At 33.4% G+C, this 18,804-nt stretch overlaps 1 protein-coding gene across 3 annotated transcripts in view; it reads right to left on the minus strand.

Moving 5' to 3' along the window:
* BRINP3 (bone morphogenetic protein/retinoic acid inducible neural-specific 3) overlaps window positions 1-18,804 on the minus strand; it is a 396,539-nt gene that overhangs the window by 54,355 nt on the left and 323,380 nt on the right. For all 3 annotated transcript variants that reach the window (XM_008572252.1, XM_008572253.1, XM_008572254.1), the window contains exon 7: window positions 8,275-8,497. In XM_008572252.1, coding sequence (XP_008570474.1) covers window positions 8,275-8,497 — 223 coding nt within the window. The remainder of the gene's footprint in view (window positions 1-8,274; window positions 8,498-18,804) is intronic.

The following is an 18,804-nucleotide window of genomic DNA, read 5'->3' on the forward strand; positions in this document are numbered from 1 at the left end:
TTCTCGCCTCACTAAAACATTAATTCCAAATTTCCAGGTGTTCTTTCTCTTTCTGTATGCATATGTGTGTGTGTGTGTGTGTGTGCATGTGTGTGTGTGTGTGTGTGTATGCTATATTATATATATATATATATATAGTTGGCTGATGCACCTCCTGTACCTATAAATAGTATTAAATACTTATTTGTTGAATGAAAGAATAAATGGTTACAAATTCTAAGTAACTATTTTTTTATTCTTTTTTAATAATTAAGGCATTTAAAACTGCATATTTCACTTTGAGTCTAAAATTTGTTGTGTTCTCATAGGTATTGCTATGAAGTGCCCTCTTTTTAATTGCTTCCTCTAGAGTGTAAAAATTTCCATTTTGATTTTCTTTAATTCAAAGATTAACCAGGAGTGAATTTCTTAATTTCCAATCAGGTAAGAATTTCATTTTTAAAAATTGACTCCACATTATCATTTAAAATATTTAACCCTACAACATCATGATTTTTAAAAATAGTCTAATTTATACTTTTTGTAACTTTTAACATCAGGAAATTAGTTTAACTTATAATGGAGGTGTTTGTATGCTCTCTCTTAGCCTATCTGTAACCCACTTGATTGATGCAATCATAAACTAAACAGTTACATATATCTGAGTCTATTTCTAGACATTGTAGTATTTTCTACAATATTTCAATTAGTGTATCATCATCACCATCAACAGACATTTTTTGAGTTTTAATAAATGCTGACACTGTACACGTCCTCTCAAACTTCTTAGTGATGAGGGGGTAGCAGGAGCTGCCAGCCCTTCTCTAACACGGTTAACCAGGGAAGCATCACAGCGTAGTGATCAAGAACACAAGCTCTGTAGACAGATTGTCTGAGTCTGGCTCCTAGCTTCGCCTCCATTAGCTGAGTAATCTTGGGAATATTGTTTAGATTAAACTTCAGGGTCCTCAATAGTAAATTTAGAGTAATATTACCACCTACTTGTATCATTGTAGTAAATGATGGGGAAAAAACAGGCAAAGCACTTAGAACAGTGTTGGACACAGTTCGTGCTTAGTACATGTTAGCTAGTAACCAGCTAACCGTAACAGTTCTCAATAGTGAGTCACCCCAGAACTATCGCCCTTTATCCTGGTATGCGTGTGGCTCTGCATGTAAGGATGTTGGAGGGTTCCACTGAATGTCTCCTCTGTCCGCTACTTGTAGGTTAGGGCACTTGACAAACTGTGAATCTGTCAGCTTTGCCCTCATTCCAGCTTGTTTTCTGTAGTGTATCAAAGCATCTCTCCACTTTCCTATGTGTAGATTAAATCATTTAATTCATCCAGGTAGTGATTTAATTTTGTTCATTTCAGTGGGAATTTAGATGAGATTATGAAAGAAAAATCATGTATTTAGATCATAATAACGTATTATCATCCTTATGATTTTAATACATAGTTGAGGGTGTGTGTGTGTGCACGTGTGAGCGTGTGTGTGTGTGTTTAGCCTCCCTTAAAATCGGTAGGCTTTCCTTATATTCTATTTTTTTTAGATTTGTTTATAGCTGACTTTCTTGCTTGTATGAACTAATTTTATTTCAGCTCAATAAAAGGTATTACCCCAAACTTGATCTTTTTTGTTTCCTTTGAGCAACTTACATGAAGTCTTCCTGCTGGGTTTAATAGAACAACCACAACAAACTGACCTTCATTTTCTCCTGTGTTCTTTTGTCACATCAGTGTTCTTTTGTGCTGTTCTATTTGTTGCTGTCTGAAGTGCATCTAGATCTGTGATAGGGGACTTCTTTTTCAATTGACATTGATTTTTGAAATGTATTCACTCACTTTATAACTTGTGGTGGCTGCCTTAAAGTGCTTCAAAGATTTTTTTCATTTTTAGGGATTTGAGGTAGTATATGTCTTCGTAATACTTAGTTTTCATCTTCTTGATCCTTAAACCTATTTGCTTTTAGAAAATAAAGTCTTAGTTAATTCTCAAGGATGAAAATTCTGGATTTCGGTCAGATGCCGTATTAGTGGCCTCATATACATGCACATATCTGTGTGTGTGTGTGTGTGTGTGTACATACATGTACATGTGAAAAAATAATGATGCTGAAAGGAGGTAGAAAGGGTATTTTAGAATTTTTTTGTCCTCTTCATGAGGATTATAAAATATGCTATAAATATTAGAGATTGTACACTGAATCTAAATCATGTTACCAAATTAAGCATTAGAATAAATTTATCATTAAAGCAACTCAAATAAGATTTTCCCCTTTGAATTGAGCAAGTTTGATCAGAAAAAGGCATTATTTGTAAGTTATACCTGACTTTTAGTCTTTAGTACAACATCAAATTATTTCTTACTCATACTATCATTTAAAATAAGCAGTTTAGAACAAATATCATCTATTTATTTACCCAGTGGTAATTTTGACATAACCAATTTCATCTACACGCATAGAAACCTCTGATATAATTTGTATGAAAACTGACATAAGAAGAGACTTGCAAATGATATGAGAAAATCCATTGAGTTATTTCTCTTCTATGCAAATATTGTTATATTTTTTAAAGGATAGGAGATTTTTAAATTCTACTCAAAACTTAGTCAGATCTCCCGAACATCATGGTGTTTGTCAGTGACCACAACAGTTTAATAGGGAATGTTCATGAGGAAAGTTCATAGACAATATAATATTTCTTATATATAACATGGGATACTACTTCTAAATGATGAAACCACCACACCATCAGAATAGAGAGGATGATGTTCAGCTTCCTATTTATTTTTGCAAGTTAACAGGAATCTATTTCTATCAAAACATAAAGAAAATTGTTTAGAAGTGATTCAAATATATATAAAAAAAACTGGCTAGAGACTCAGCCCTAATTTAACTATATTTAAAATTTGAAAATACACATATTCTAAAAATTCTTTTATCAATAACATTATAAGATTTTGAAAAACCTTAGTGTCTTTGGACCTATTTGTGGCTTATATACAAACCATTGATGGTTAATGTGATATCAACAAACAATCAGCTTATTACTTTCTACTCCATAATATTTTCTTTCTCTGAGATGTAACTTCACGTACCAATTAACCATCAAAGAAAGAGGTGCACTTAACCCCTCCATATTAGGCAAAATATTGGAATGCAAATCTCAGAGCTGAAGGTTATAAAAAATAAATGTGACAATGTGTTTTAGTAAGTGAATCAGCATTTGATTTTCAAGACCATATCAAGTTATATTTTCAGAAGGATGAGGTAGTTTATTTTCTAAGTCTGTCTGAGGAGGTAATTAAAAGAATAATTTGCAGAGGATTAATATCCAGCACTAAGAAAGCAACTAAAGTATTGAAGAAACAAAGATCTTCTAAAATAATTTTCAGCTCAAGGTACCTATCGAATAATTTACGGTGATTGAGATGAATGCATTACAACTGAAGACAATTCTAGATTAGTTCTAAAAAATGATGGGATACTGTGCCCCAAGTGTATACTTTGGGAAGTTAATAGGTGTTTTAGAAAGTGAGAATTTTCGTTCTGAAATTTTCTTGTTCAAATAAACCTAACCAATTTTTTTTTTTTCTAATTGTAAAACTTTACAGAGTATTAGGAACGCGTGCATTGTAGATCTCCAGGGAGAGTTTATAGTAATCTGGAGTCTCCAAATTTGCTTAACCATGACTCTTTTCACAGAATGTATGTGTTTATGTATGTATTTCAGAACATAAGTATTAGTACCTTCAAAGTTATTTAGCGGAATATTTTAAAGGAATATCATCAATTGCTTAGTGAGAAGACGAAGATTGGTAACAGATCCCTCTGACTACCTTCTGCTGCAGAACCTGTGGTCACTGTCAGAAAGGAACTTATTCTGGTTGCTTAACCAAGTGATCTTCACTCCAAATAGTGTTGGGAAAGGAGAGTGGGTCTTAATCATTCCAGACTTCACTTCCAAGATTTCCATGACTAAGAACTTGGTTTTCGTTCAAGTAAGTTTGCATAGGTGTTAAGATAGGACTTTAGAGCTCTCTGTATTGCTTCTGTTCTCAAATCTAGTTATTTCAGCCAACAACTCAATTGCTTACCAGGGGGGAAGAGTGTTTGAGAGTGGCACTTAGTCTTCTAAGACTAAGTTAGAAGACTACTCTTAGTGTGAAGAAGACATTGTAGGAGGTACTAAACTGACATCTGAATACTAACCATGTGAGAAAAAAAAAAGGAACAAATCTCTTTTATTTAAAACATGTATTATATATTCAAGACTATTCCTATTGGCTGTTGACTTCCTCTCCTCATTTGAGAAAATCAACAAATATGGGAGAATAAGGTAACATGGTAGGATTTTTACTTAAAACATATAATGAGATGATGACTTGCCATTCTGCCTTATTACACATACACACAATCACACACATACACACAATCACACACATACACAAATCACACACATACACACAATCACACACATACACAAATCACACACATACACACAATCACACACCTACACAAATCACACACATACACAAATCACACACATACACATACGTCCACAGAATTTCAGAATGAGTAAGGCCTTTTTGGCTCTGTTAGTATTATCAAAATCAGCTGTCTGACAAAGCGCCTACAGCAGGACGAGTCTGGACTCTTTCTCATTTAGACTGTGGGCTGCAGGCAGCGTTCACTGGACAAAATGGCCAGGTGGCAAACTCTCTGCTTGCTGTTTATAATCTTTTATCCATGAGAGAACAATGAAGAGCAGGCACAGCACTATAATCCCACAGACCGTCGTTTTATTTTATCATTATATTTTTACTCTGTCTAAAATGCCCCACATTAGTGGCAGGTATGCCTAAAAAATATAAATATTTAAATAATACAAATTATGGGGCCGGCCCGGTGGCGCACTGGATAGTGCGCCGCTTGGGAAGCGCGGCGGCGCTCCCGCCCGAGGGTTCGGATCCCACATGCAGAACGGGTCCCGCTCACTGGCTGAGCGAGGCGCGGGAGCAGCACCGAGGGTTGCGATCCCGTTGCCGGTCCCCGGTCCGGTGCGGGGGCAACACTGAGGGTTGCGATCCGTTGCCGGACACGGAAAAAGACAAAAGACAAAAAAATAAAATAAAATAAAATAAAAATAATACAAATTATGTTATACCTATAAATGAGTTAGTTTACAAAGAACTAATTCAGCTAACAACTACCTAAAAACTAATAAAGTGAGACCATGAAAGAGCTTCTGCAGAAGTTCTGAGGACAAATACTATAGTGGAAAGACAAGAACATTTCAGAACCATGGGTGCTCAAGTGTAGGTCACATCAAGAATGGGGTGAAAGGCGGTGGCATCAGTGAAAGGACAACTTTTGTCTCTTACGAGATGAATTTAGAAGTTGTCCTATACCATTATTTTTTTTTTTCTTTTTCTTCTTTCCTTCAAAATTTGCTTAATCTTCCTGGTTCCCTTGAATAAGAATCCAGTCTACTCAGACATTCTATACAAGTAAGAGTGCACTTCTTGTAGCACTTATACCATTACCTTTATTATAAATTTTATTTTGAGTATGAAATATATGAAAAAATATTTTGCAGAAAATGTATTAATATGTTAGGAACTGCCTATACACAGGAAATGAAGTTTCCTGTTTTGGAAATAGAAAATAATTATTTAAGCACCTTCTATGTACTGGGTACTTTATAATTGCTATATCTTTTACATTTCTCAATAACAAGTTGAAGATGTCTAAATATTAAAGTCTTTCAAATTACTGCTTCATTATTACTTAGCATATGCCTGTGAGTCATTATGGAATGACTGAAACTCCAAAAATAATAAAAGATTCTTTTATAACATATAAATGTAAGAAAAATTAATATCCTAACTTTCCCATACAGTTTCATATAAAATTGCTTTCAGCAAAAGTCCCTTGTATTAATATATAAATGCCATTTTAATTAAATCACAGATTCTGTAATATTAAAGGATTCAGAGGCCATTCAGAAAGGTCCTTTTATTAGTTATAACGCAAAATTGGTTGTAGTAATACAGGCCAAATAACAGTGACTCATGAAAAATGGAATTTTATTTTTCTCTGAAATAATAGTACAGACATAAACAATTCAAGATTAATATGGTGGCTTCAAAGAGGTTTGGATTTGCCATTCTTTACAAATTTCTTCATGACGTGGTTTTTAGTTCCAGCATCACAATTACATTTTAGCTATGTGGGGAAGGGGAGAAGGTGACATGGCATAAATTTTTACTCCTTTAAGGATCCAATTTAGAAGTTTTATGCATTCCTTCCATTTACATCTGTTTGGCCATTATTAGTCATGTAACCATCCTAGGTGCAAGGGAGGCCTACAAGAGTGATGTAGCATGTTTTCAGATAAAATTAGGGGTTGTATTAGTAAAAGAAGAGAGGAAGTAAAGGAAGAAGGATTTGTCTTCTAGGTCTATTAGGTCCTTAAGAGGAGATGAACTTAATCTAGGGCAGCCTTCTCAAATGAAAGACGGCATAAAATAGTGTAGTTCAGTTACCTTTCAGGAATTTTGCATGGACACTTGCCAGTAATTGGTATAATCACTGTCCTTTAATAAAATTAATGTCATTGTTACTTATCTGAAAAATTTTAGAATATCAACAAACATTGACTACCTTCAGAAAACCAGATTATCATAGGTTTCAGAGTTTACTCAAGTAAGAAAAAGGCTTTTTTAATGTCATATGAATTTCTGAGAACAAAAGTGGGGAGATTAATCTGAATGTCACACTTTATCAAACAGGAAGAACTACACCCTACATTACAGTCACTTCAACCTATCCACCTTTATACAGGAATGTGAAGAAACCATCTTATTAGTTGTGAAATTCATTTTATCAAAGTGTATGTAATAGTGTATGTCAGCTGAAAATTGCCAGTATTGCAGTTTGGTAGCTTCTCAAAATGTTAAATATAGAATTATCGTTTCACACAGCAATTTTCCACTTTGGTAAATACCCAGAAAAATTGCAAAAATACGTTCACATTAAAAAGTGTATATAAATGTTCAGAGAAATATGATTCATAATAACTTAAAAGTGGAACAACCCAAATGCCCATCAAATGATGAATGTTTAAACAAAATGTGGTATACCCATGTACTGATGCTGCAACATGAATGAAACTGAATGCACTACGCTAAGTGATAGAAGCCACTCACAAAAAAACACATATTGTATAATTCAATTTATATGAAATGTCCAGAATAGGCAAATCCATAGAGATGAATAGCAGATTAGACAAATCTATAGAGATAAGTAGTCTAGGGCTAGATGTGGGATTATGGGGAGTAACTGTTAATTAGTACTTAGCTTCCACTTGGGGTAATAAAAATATCCTCAACTCAGATTATGGTGATGGCTGCACAAATTTTAAATATACTAACATCCAATAAATTGTGAAAAAAATGCCAGAGTTATTTTTAAATGGAATTTTAAAGAAATGTATTGACCTTCAATTTTTTTCCAGTGAAAGAAATCTATAATTACAGATTTCTCTTCTTAATGACTTCAAAATCAAGTCATAATTCAGGGGTTTTATAACAGAGACACTGGTACAAGTGTATTTTTTGTGATACTATTCTATATTTCCTGTAGTTTTTCATTTTGATGTATTTTTAACCTGAGCTCGAACAGAGAAATACAACTTTTTATTGCACTAACTGGTCAGTACATCTTAAAGCAGCAAATTCAAAATCTGCTTCCCCAAATTTTTTCCGACTCAAATACTTTAATAGCCTGTCATCATTCATATTAAATGTTAGAAAATTTCACAGTAATTTTCAGAGGTTCGTGTAGAATGAGGTTTTCTAAATGTTAGTCATAGAAAATAAACCTTGAATTATCTTATTTGAAAATTGCATATTGAGAAATTTCACTTTGTGGTCCTGTTTACTTCCTATACTCACAGTATAACTCTAAGGCTTTGTGTTTTTCTGTTCATTGAAATGCAATTGTTAGTTGACTACCACATGGAACAAGTTAGAGTGATTTCTTGATTCTGATGATGAAAGAAAGAAAACAAAAGAAGTATCAGTATGTGTCCCCCATTGTGCTATTACTTTGGAAAATAATTGCAATTTATTATCCTGAGACTTAAGAGAACATGTTGTTTTCAAGCTATCTCTAACAATATAAACAAAATTGCTATTTATATTACCACACCTGTCTTCAGAAAAATAGATCGAACTCACTGTCAAAACGATATCCTCGGTTGCCTATACTGCACAATGTCTTACCTTTGTCTTGGCAGGCTGATGACGGGTTGTTTATGACACCTCTTGCTAAGACTGAAGAGCTTGTGTACAATTTTCTGTGCCTTTAGGAAAAGTTGCTTCATGCTGTTCTCCAGTTGTTCATAGCGGCGCTGAAAATTAGAATCCATTGTCCACAAATGCATTATGGTAGATGTGTTGAGGAAATAATTCATGGGTAGTCTTTTCATAAAGAACTTGAATTCATCTGAAAAAATGTGAAAATTGAACATTTTAATTATAAAGCTGTTATTTTCTCATTTTCCCCAAACATTTTAAATATGTCAATATTCAAAACAAATAAATACAATTATTTGCCAGTAGCAAATTAATTTATGATGGGATATTTGTACGCTTTAGGATAATTTTATATTTTATTTTCCTTAAAATAGAACTTTTATGGAAAAAGATAATTAAAATAATTTGTTCTAAAGCAAATAGTTTGAGCAGAAAGTTTAAGTCCAACTTAACTTTTCTGTGTTCTCCTTATGATGGAAATTGAATAAACTTTCTCAAATACATAGTGGTCATTAAACTGATTTTCATTATTAGCGTTAGTGTTGGTAATTCTCTCTAAGTATTGCATATTACAAATATTTTCAGAATTTTTATTAACTCAGTATAGAAAATACATAAAATCATTACTAAATAATTTTATTAATGTTTAAAGAAAAAGACAGCTTTTTAAATGTCTTTTAATATTCAGCTGTACACTCTGATTATTCCATGTAACCGACCATATTCCAATTTGCCATGACATAGTTTAAAACATAAGTGTATGCTAAAGACAAAAAATTAAAAAGAATTTAAAACTTCAACTTTGGCTTTTGTTTTTTTGTTAATAATTATCATACCTTAAATTGCCTTCTTTTCAAATGTCTGATTAACCAAGAGTAGAAATAAAAGTTGATGCTACACTAAAATAAATAATAACCTAAAGAAAATATTAATAACCTAAACAAAAGTGATATTTGAGAAAATAGTCAAAAGATGGAAACAACCAAATTGTCCATCAACAGATAAATGGATACACAATAGAATATTATTCAGCTATAAAAATGAATTAAATTCATACTACGACATAGTTGAACCTTGAAAATATTACTCTTAGTGAAATAAGCCAGACAAAAAAGGACAAGTATTGCATAAGTTCACTTATATGAAATATCGAGAATAGTCAAATTTATGGAGATAAATAGTAGATTAGAATTTAACAGGGTCTGTGTGAAGGGAAAATGGGAAGCTACAGCATAATGGTTACAGAATTTCCTGATCTGGGTGACAAAAACTTTTTGGAAAAAAGACAAACAGATGGTTGTAAAACATAGAAACTTTAATAAATGCCACTAAATTATAGACTTAAAAATGATTAAAATGGTAAATTTTGTTATATATATTTTATTACAGTGAAATATATATATATATATATATATTTTTTTTTTTAAAGATATTTGAGCCTTTTCTCCCATCTCTCCCTTTCTTCTAAAGTAACTATTATGAAGAGGGACTCAAAACATAAACTTTTTTTGCTTTTAGTACTTGTTTAAACAATTTATTTTGTTAAGAATATTATATTGCACCCATTTTCATGTAGTGCATGGTTGAATTTCCCCTGACCCACACAACCACGCACCACAAGATTTGAAAGACATTTTCAATGGCTAAAGAAGTGTTATTTGGAAAGTCAAACGAATCACATTTTAGTCATTATTCTTCTCATAAAAAAGTTATAGGACACACATTAAACCTCAGCCTGTCTGCACCTTAATTTCCTCTAGCAAATAAGATAGAAAGTTCTACACTATAATACTCTCACTTAACTTAAAGTTCTATGATGTTACAGAGAGCTGGTTTTTAATGCCCATTGAGTTAGTTTTAAATATTCAGTTTAAAAATAGTCCCTTTCAAATATCCAGTTTGGATAAGGTTTGTCAATGTCTGTTCACTGTATGTAAGCACTGATGGTCTCTGCGGCAGTGTTTTAAAATCTGGAAATTATTGATAGCATTTATTTACACATGCCTTTGACATCTGATAAAGTAAGCCATGTTAATACAGCTTCATATTTAGAGCAATGAATTTCCACTTATTTTATGTATTATGGCTATTTCAATATTTAGATTCAAACCATTTCATCGATGTTGGGAAATATAACATTTTAACAATTCACAGCAAATTATATTTATGAATATTGGTATTATTTCTTCTACAAAAATAAACACAGAGCTCTAGCATCTTTTGGACTTTGAGGGTGCAGACATTTACCTGAAGAAGAAGGAAAAATAAAACAAAAAATGAAAAGACTTTTTAAAGCAAAAAAAAAAAAAGATGGAAAAAGATTTTAGAGGGCATATCCATTTGGTATGCTTCAAATCATTTCTTAAGCAGAGTGTAAATAATAGATGCACTTTAAAATTCCAATTTGACAGTACCCTACATTTTGTTTAGTCCCATATGTCTCTTTGAGAAATTCCCTCTTTTGAATAAAGAGTTGATGCATGGAAATTGGAAAGCCTTCCTTGGATTACTCACAGAGCAGATGCCACGACTTTGCACACTAATCATTCATTTCACTGTCATCATTTACTTGAACACTTCTGATAAGCCTTTCTTGTGTCATGGGTATGCATATCTTAATTATGTTCATTGTTTACTATAACACTATTGGGAAAGATCCTAAATCAGTAAATTTTATTCAAGTTAAAAAATATTTTAAAACAGAATTTGTTTATTTTGTTAAAGTATATATAACAGCGTATGTCAGCTGAAAATTGACAGTATGTAATTTCTAATAAACAGGGTTTTAAAGTGACACTTGAATAATTACTTCATTATGAAGTCATTAACAGTCATCACTGACAGTCACCCAAAACATTTATTGAACACCTGTTGTGCACAGAACATACAGATGTTTCAGTCTATGACAGCAAGTACAGATACACCTTTCATCTTTTTTTAAAAAAATGAATAATAACATACAATATTTTCAAATGCTAAAATAACATCTTCAGTATCTGAAATTCATTCTGCTTAGAAGTCAATAGAATCCCCAGAAATATTCCTGCAGATATCTTTTCTTTTCCTTTTTGGAAATTAGTAAAACTCACATTTATAAAATGTAGAAATGAAATTTGAATGACACATTGGAATTATTATATAAATTGATTTGCATAACTACAAAGAGAAAATACAATATTTAGGAATGCCAGCTGACATTTTATCTTACAGTTATTTCCAAAGCTATGTAGAAGACAAAGTACTCTGCTTTTAAAGTGTCAAATAAATAATGACTAGCCATACTTATGGGGGTGTATACATACGGTTGCAATACAAAACAAATCAATGTCATCTAATAACCACCCAGAAAAACTAAATTTAATATCTAGGCTATAAAAGAGATAATATCCTAGAAATATATAGTTTAAGTATGTATCAATTGAGTACTTTTGCATAACGTAGTGTTGAGGACTATACAGAAATAAAATAACAAAAACCAACAACAAAAATAATAATGGTAATAAACACTGTTTTTGTTGGAGAAATTTATAATCAGCCACAGTTGTCTTAACAAAACCAATTCACTTGAAGCAAAGAATAGTAAAAAGGGAAATTTATTATATTAATGAATTCTGTAGAGGGAAAGAGAATTAGGGTAGGTGACAACTTTCCAATAAATTATAGATGACTAGCTAGGCACCACATTAACTCTCTGAACTGCTTCTACTTCTCTCATTAAAAATGAAGTATTTTTAAATACAACTGAATGAAGTTTATTGTTCTTTTCTTGTACCTTTTCCATTCATAGAAACTCTAGTTGACACTTCATATCTAATTAGCTAATTTTAAAACTAATAATCTCTCTCTCTCTATAAATATATCTGCTAACATGAGCTCTTACTTTGGGAAGGTATTCTTTAATGTTTTAAATATTAAATCAATTAATTTTCCCAATAATCCTTCATGCAAATTTTTACTGGAGAAACGTTGTGTGCAGAATGCCGATGATCCTTGGTTTCATAACTCTATTGTCAGCAAAAAGTTTTATTATCACTACTGTGTTTACATAATGATCATATGTATTTATATCTTTATGCTGTTTATTCTCAAGCTGCACAGTTGAATTAAATAGATGAGAGTGGGTAACTGAAAATCTTCAGAATATAAAAGGACCAGCCGTAAATAACATATTTCCAGATTGGTTTTTCCGTCCATATTGATAAACGTAAAAATCATAGACCAATATAGTTGATTATTTATTTTCAAATATTCAGAATTTCTAGATAGAACTGTTTTTGAACATATTTTCAAAGATGTTCTAAAGCACTCTACATTTTCTAGAGCTTTGAGAATATGTATTTTATGTCCTCAAAAGTGTAGAAAAGTAATCAGGTATTTTTTCATTATTTAGAAATGATTTCTTGAGTTATAAATCTACCTAAATAATCCAAAACAGAATCTGCTGCCATTAGAAACTAGAACTACACATAGAAAGGATTGAGGGAGAAAACTAGTGCTTTTATGATTTTCAGGAATTCATATTAATATGTTAACTTTATTAAAAATTAATTCAATATCGTGTGTAAAGACATGACCAAAAAATACTACTGAATTATCAAAACACCAGGTACATAACGTATGCTTCAGAATTTAAATAAAACAACATTATTTAATTACTTGTTAATATAAGCGTAAGAGTCTACTTGTTTACATTTTATGTGTTTTTAGATCAATTAACATATTGGCAAAGTGTGTTTTCAGAAGAAATGACAGTTTGGTATGAATGACAATTTTATTTATCGTTAAACAATAGCAAGAGTGTTACTATAATAATAACAAACTAGAGTACAATATCTAATGAAATATGTAAGAATATGGATACAGAGCCCTTAAAAGAAAAACAGAAATAGAAGAAAAATGTGTGTCAGATATTTATGGAGTTCATGCAAATACTTGTTTTTAAGCAGAAATGCTGATCATTTCTGATTTTATGATACTACCAATTTGCTGGCTTTAAACTCATATCTCCTACTTGCATTTGCAAGCATTTGGGATAAGTAAATAATAGTAACAAAAATTTTCTGTAAGCAATAAGCTAATAAAACAAGTATTAGTTCCTTCTACTGACTGCAGTACTGTGGCCTTACCTGTACATGAACACATGTCAAGTATGTTCTGTTTCTTTGGCTGGATTTTTCTTTATTAATTTGCCGTTTTTCTGTTTGGGCTACAATCCGTCTAGACTTATAGGAAATACTTCCTCCAAAGCTGCCATATAAATATCAAACCGTATCTACCGTTGACCTTCGATATTATTGCCCAGCCAGAGCTTACTCTAATAAAGCTATTTCTTATTTTTTGGCAGCTACAGTTTCCTGGAAGATAGTATAAGTTCCTCTATCTTCTAATTTTCAATAGCAAAAGATTTTCTAGAAAATTTGTTCATTGAAAACCTTGACACCACAGAAATACCGACCTGAAGGAGGTAAGATACAAAACTGATGAAATGGGGAAAAAAGTGGGAATGTGAGTGGGAAGAGTCTTGGGGCTAAAAAAGCTGAGACAGAGAAAACCCAAGCAATCAGGTGTCTTGAATGGCAGAAAGTTACCAAGGGCTGAAATGACATCTGGTTCTTGGGGGAATGAGACTACTACACACATTTTTACCCACTGTATAATTTTGACTAGAATTGGTCATTTTTACTTTTACAAACTTTTTTTTTTTTCTCCAAACATTTCTAAGGGACTATTTGAATGATTTGTATCGGTTTAGAAATTTCCCAACTTCTGCAGTGAATCACTGATACGACTTTGTGTGGCTACATATCAATGTGAGTGTTTTCAAACCATTGTACATGCCATGGGTATAGAGTTTATGCTGCAACTGACAAAACACTGTAATGTTGCATAAAGTGAATGGCAAGCCTGTTCCACAGTTTGTGAACTGGCCAGTGTTATGAGACTAAAAAGTGATGGGTACAAAAGAGCATAAATCAGAAACAGATCCTAATTCTTTAGTACCTTCCTAGAAATAAGTTGTGCTTTTTCTGACTGCTGTATTTTTCTTTGAAAGTTACATCATATTTTATACTAAAATATTTCAATACGTTAAGCCAATTAGAATAACCTGTCCTTCATTCGGTTGCCCTGTTTGTGATTTTATTCAAATGTTTGAGAAATTACCCAAACAAAGCTTTATCTCTACAGAAGCTAGAAAAGCCAGATCATCTCTTTCCCTCCCGAAGCCCTGGCAGCTACAGAGTGGGTGCATCATCTAAGTTGTAAGAACCAGGTGTGCCTACCCAGATTTTAGAACTTCAGCTGTTGATTCAAAGATGACGAGGATGCCTGGAGCAATTCTCTCAGGAAGTAATGGTTACAGCAGTCAAAGTAGTGATTAATTTGATCTGGTGTTCATTGCAGTTAGCACTGATGATCTCAATAAATAAATCTTATGAAAAAGTTTTGACTGTTTTTTAACTATGTAGCACAAGAGTATGATTTTTCTACCCTTCTTGGTGATTTTATGTGCTATCCAATATCCTTTAATAAATTCCAAACAGGTTAAGTCAGCTAGAGCTTGTTTTTCCTACAAAGAACCTGGGCTGTCTGATAGAGGCACAGATAGAAGTGGTTTGGCAATAGCTTCCAAAGACAATTGAGAGAATATGTGATTTGTTTCCTGGGCTGGATGAGACAAAAAGCTTTATACATCCATAAAGTTTTAAGGGTGGAACTTTGACCACAGAAATACCACCTGTGCTCATCTAGAATGGAGTGCTTGTTGCTGCAATGGCATTTGGGACTATGTGGCTATTTGGAATTGAAAGAAGTGCATGAAAAATTTAAAGATGGACTGAGATGGTTACTACTAATAGAGATGGCTTGTTTAAAAAGCTCAAGTTCCTACACTTTTTTCTCAAAGCACAGAATCAATGCTAGAAACTTTCAAAGACTATGTTAAAAGGAATCATCTTTTTTTTTTTTTATTTAAGCTTTTGAAGCTGTAGGGCTTCAGAACAAACTTTGGTCTCAATATTAAGTTTAAATTCGTGCCAGATCTGTTATGTTAAAGTTAGAACTAACACTGATTGGGCAGGCATGGGAACCTGGGAACTGGAAGGTAGACAGGTAGATACGAGGGTACTTCTTGTAAGGTTTTGTATTATCTTTTCTTCTTTTTTTTTTCCTTTTTGTCTTTCTTCGTGACAGGTAACAGGATCGCAACCCTCGGTGTCGCGCCCCTACCGCGACCGGCAACGGGATTGCAACCCTCGGTGTCGCGCCGCACCGCGCTCAACCAGTGAGCGGACTGGTCTCTATATGGGATCTGAACCCTCGGCGGGAGTGCCGCTGCACTCTACCAAGTGCGCCACCAGTCCGGCCCATTGTACTATCTTTTAATTCCATTTTTCCAGGAACTCTTTGAAGTACCCTCATATAAGGAGGACTGGGATTAATTCAGAATAATCAAAAGCATGAATGCTTGCTTTCCTTGTCCTCCCCACCGAAACAGCAATTCTTCCCTGTTTGATAGACTAACCTTGTCTTACTTTCAGACGTTGCAATGATCTTAATCAAAAGAGTGATCTTCATTGGAAAGCCAGTGTTTATCATAACATAGTACCATCAATCATAATGCCCAAGGGGAGCTTATCAGAAATATTTTAAGAGAAGAATAATTTTCTCGTAGATTATTAAAAATGTATTTTTTTTTATTGGAAGAAAAAGCACTACATGCACTGGTGAAAATACTGCCAGCATCTCTGATGAGTCCTGTATTGGCTGTTTTCTGTAGACTGGGGACACGAGTGAGTGTGAAAACCTGTATGAAATCAGATGAGCTCTCTGATTTCAAGGAGGATAAAATTATACCACTATGTCTGATGCCTAGAAGCAGCTACTAGCCATCAGAGGCACAGTGGACATAAACATTTTAATATACAACAAGTCTGATTTCCTACACAGAAAGATCTAACCTGCAGGAATTTTAGCGTTTACTAATCACATTGCAGTCCCTAGGGACTGAAACATAGAACCAGTGACTTTAGGTCCTATTTTATTTATATAGTTAAAAAAAAAAAAAGATCTAGGTCTGGCACAAAGGCCTGACTTGAGTCACGAAAGAGAACAAAGCTATCCTATCAAGTACTCAGACATAAATTATTTCAGACCACCCAAACTCCTGTATCACAGCTTAAGTAGGGTAAAACTTCCCCTTAAATTGTTAGTTAATGTTAATTCCTGGAGCTCTGAAATGCCACCATAGTTCAAGAATCAGAGTGTGGTCTTCTTATAGAAACAAGGTAGTAAACTCAGTTTTCCCTGTATCCCCTTCAAATTAGGCCCAGTAGGACCACACCCATGCCATGTTTATTTTCCCACTCCCTGACTAACAAATTAGAAGAGCATTAGCTCTAGAACCTATTTTGCAGTAAGATCTGTTAATGTAAAAAGACAAAGTGAAACTTTTCCTTCCGACTAAAAGTATAAATCCAAAGTCAGATTGCTTGTTTTTCATTCTTGACACAATTGCAAGAATACAATTGTCAGAATAGAATTCATATTTCTTCTTCAATTAACTCACCAAGTTGGCTATAGCTTAAACATAGAGTAACTCCAATAAAACTGCTACTCCTGATGTGGTTGTTTTACCAGTGGCATGACTCCTGGCACAAAAGATAAAGCTTCTCCTCTGGTACAAATTGTTTTCTATATCACTATACACAGAGAATACCAGAAACAATTTTCTTCCATATGTTAGTCATGATAGTTAAACATCCTCATTGTATTCTAAAGTTAAATAATTTCTCAGCTGCTGTGCTATGATTTGCTTCCCAGGGACGAAGATCATGATCATCTCATCGTGCCAGAGGACATATTTTGTTAATGACATAAAACTGAAAAGACTTGAAAACCACCGGTAGCAGGTATCCCTGCTGCTTGCCTGTACCTTAGCTGTGCATGAAGACTGCAAATAAATCTTATTTATTCTGAGAGTCCAGTGATCCTGAGCACATTTGGATATTTCCTTCAAAATGATTAACATGTAACTGCTTTGTCATCTCTCTGTAATAAGAAAGATGTACAAATCTTGAATTGTTCACATGAATTCTCTGGTGACATTATTGATAATGATGACTTCAGTGATCTGTGCTGGGGGGACAGATGTGCCAGCTGCAGATTCTTGTGCTCCATCATGACCTCAAGAGATTGCTCCTGCTATGTGATTTCAGGATCGTTCCTGGCATAGCCTCTAAGCCAGCATCCCCAGTCTTCATGCTGATTCTAAGAGCTATCCAATCCAATGTCTTTAAATAAATTCCTTTTCTGCAGCAGTCAGATTCTGTTCTTGTAAGAATGCTGACTGATACAACTAATTAAGGCCTCAAGGGTAATTATACTCTATAGTTCAACAAGAGTTTAAAAAATATCTATGGAGTGTCTACTGTGTGCCAATCACTGTGCTGGTTAAATGTTAAACTACAATAATTATTATTATAACTATAATAATAGCATTTTCTTCATGGGAATTCTGTACAGATTAAATTAGATAATTATTATGAAAACTTAATGAAGTGTCTTTTACATAATTAGTAATAGATGGATGCTAGTTATTATTTTTATATAATTTATTCAGTGTTTTTATGTGTGCTATGCTGAGTACTTTACATGGATTATCTCATTTAATCCTTACAACAGTCCTAGGAGATGGGTACTATTATAATCTGCATTCTGATAATGAGAAAATGTCTCTTAGCAAGGTTCAGCAAACTGTTTAAAATGGCACCATTACCAATTAGAGCCCAGAATACACTAAGTCTGACAAAAGCATGGCTCCTGCCTTAATAAGCATAAACTCCTAGAGTTGACAGGGAAATAAAATTATTATTCCCTATATTTAAGGAGTGCTTTTGTTTGGTAGACTTTTCACAAGCATTAACACATCCAGTCTCATAACAACCATGGCTTTGTGAAGATATGGTGTGAAACTTATTTAAGTTATAGGTTCATTGCACAGAGTCAACTATAAGAGAAAAATAGTGAAAATAATAGATCCAAGGAAATATAAAATATAATTTTATATTTCTCTGAGGGGCATAACAATGTTTTATTTTTCCTTGTATTTTCTCTTTCCAAAAACCTAAGCCAGCACATTAGACATACTATAAATTAAGTATATATTTCTTAAATGGCCTAACCAATTGACAAAATCCAGAAAGAAATGGTTGAAGCAAAATATAAACATATACAGAGTAATCCATCTGGAAAAGTAGAGTCTGAGCTTTGTCATATAAAACACAAAGCCAAATGTGACCCACATGGGAAAGGAAAGTTGATATAAAAAGTGTAGTACAGTTCTAGGCCTTAATACTACTATCAACAAAGGAAATTTGGGTTGAAAGCAGTACTGCAAGGGCCGGCCCAGTGGCGCACTGGATAGTGCGCCGCTTGGGAAGCGCGGCGGGGCTCCCCCCCGAGGGTTCGGATCCCACACACAGACCGGGTCCCGCCCAC

This window comes from Galeopterus variegatus, unplaced genomic scaffold (genome assembly GCF_000696425.1).
Source record: "Galeopterus variegatus unplaced genomic scaffold, G_variegatus-3.0.2 Scaffold768, whole genome shotgun sequence".
NCBI classification, from domain to species: domain Eukaryota; kingdom Metazoa; phylum Chordata; class Mammalia; order Dermoptera; family Cynocephalidae; genus Galeopterus; species Galeopterus variegatus.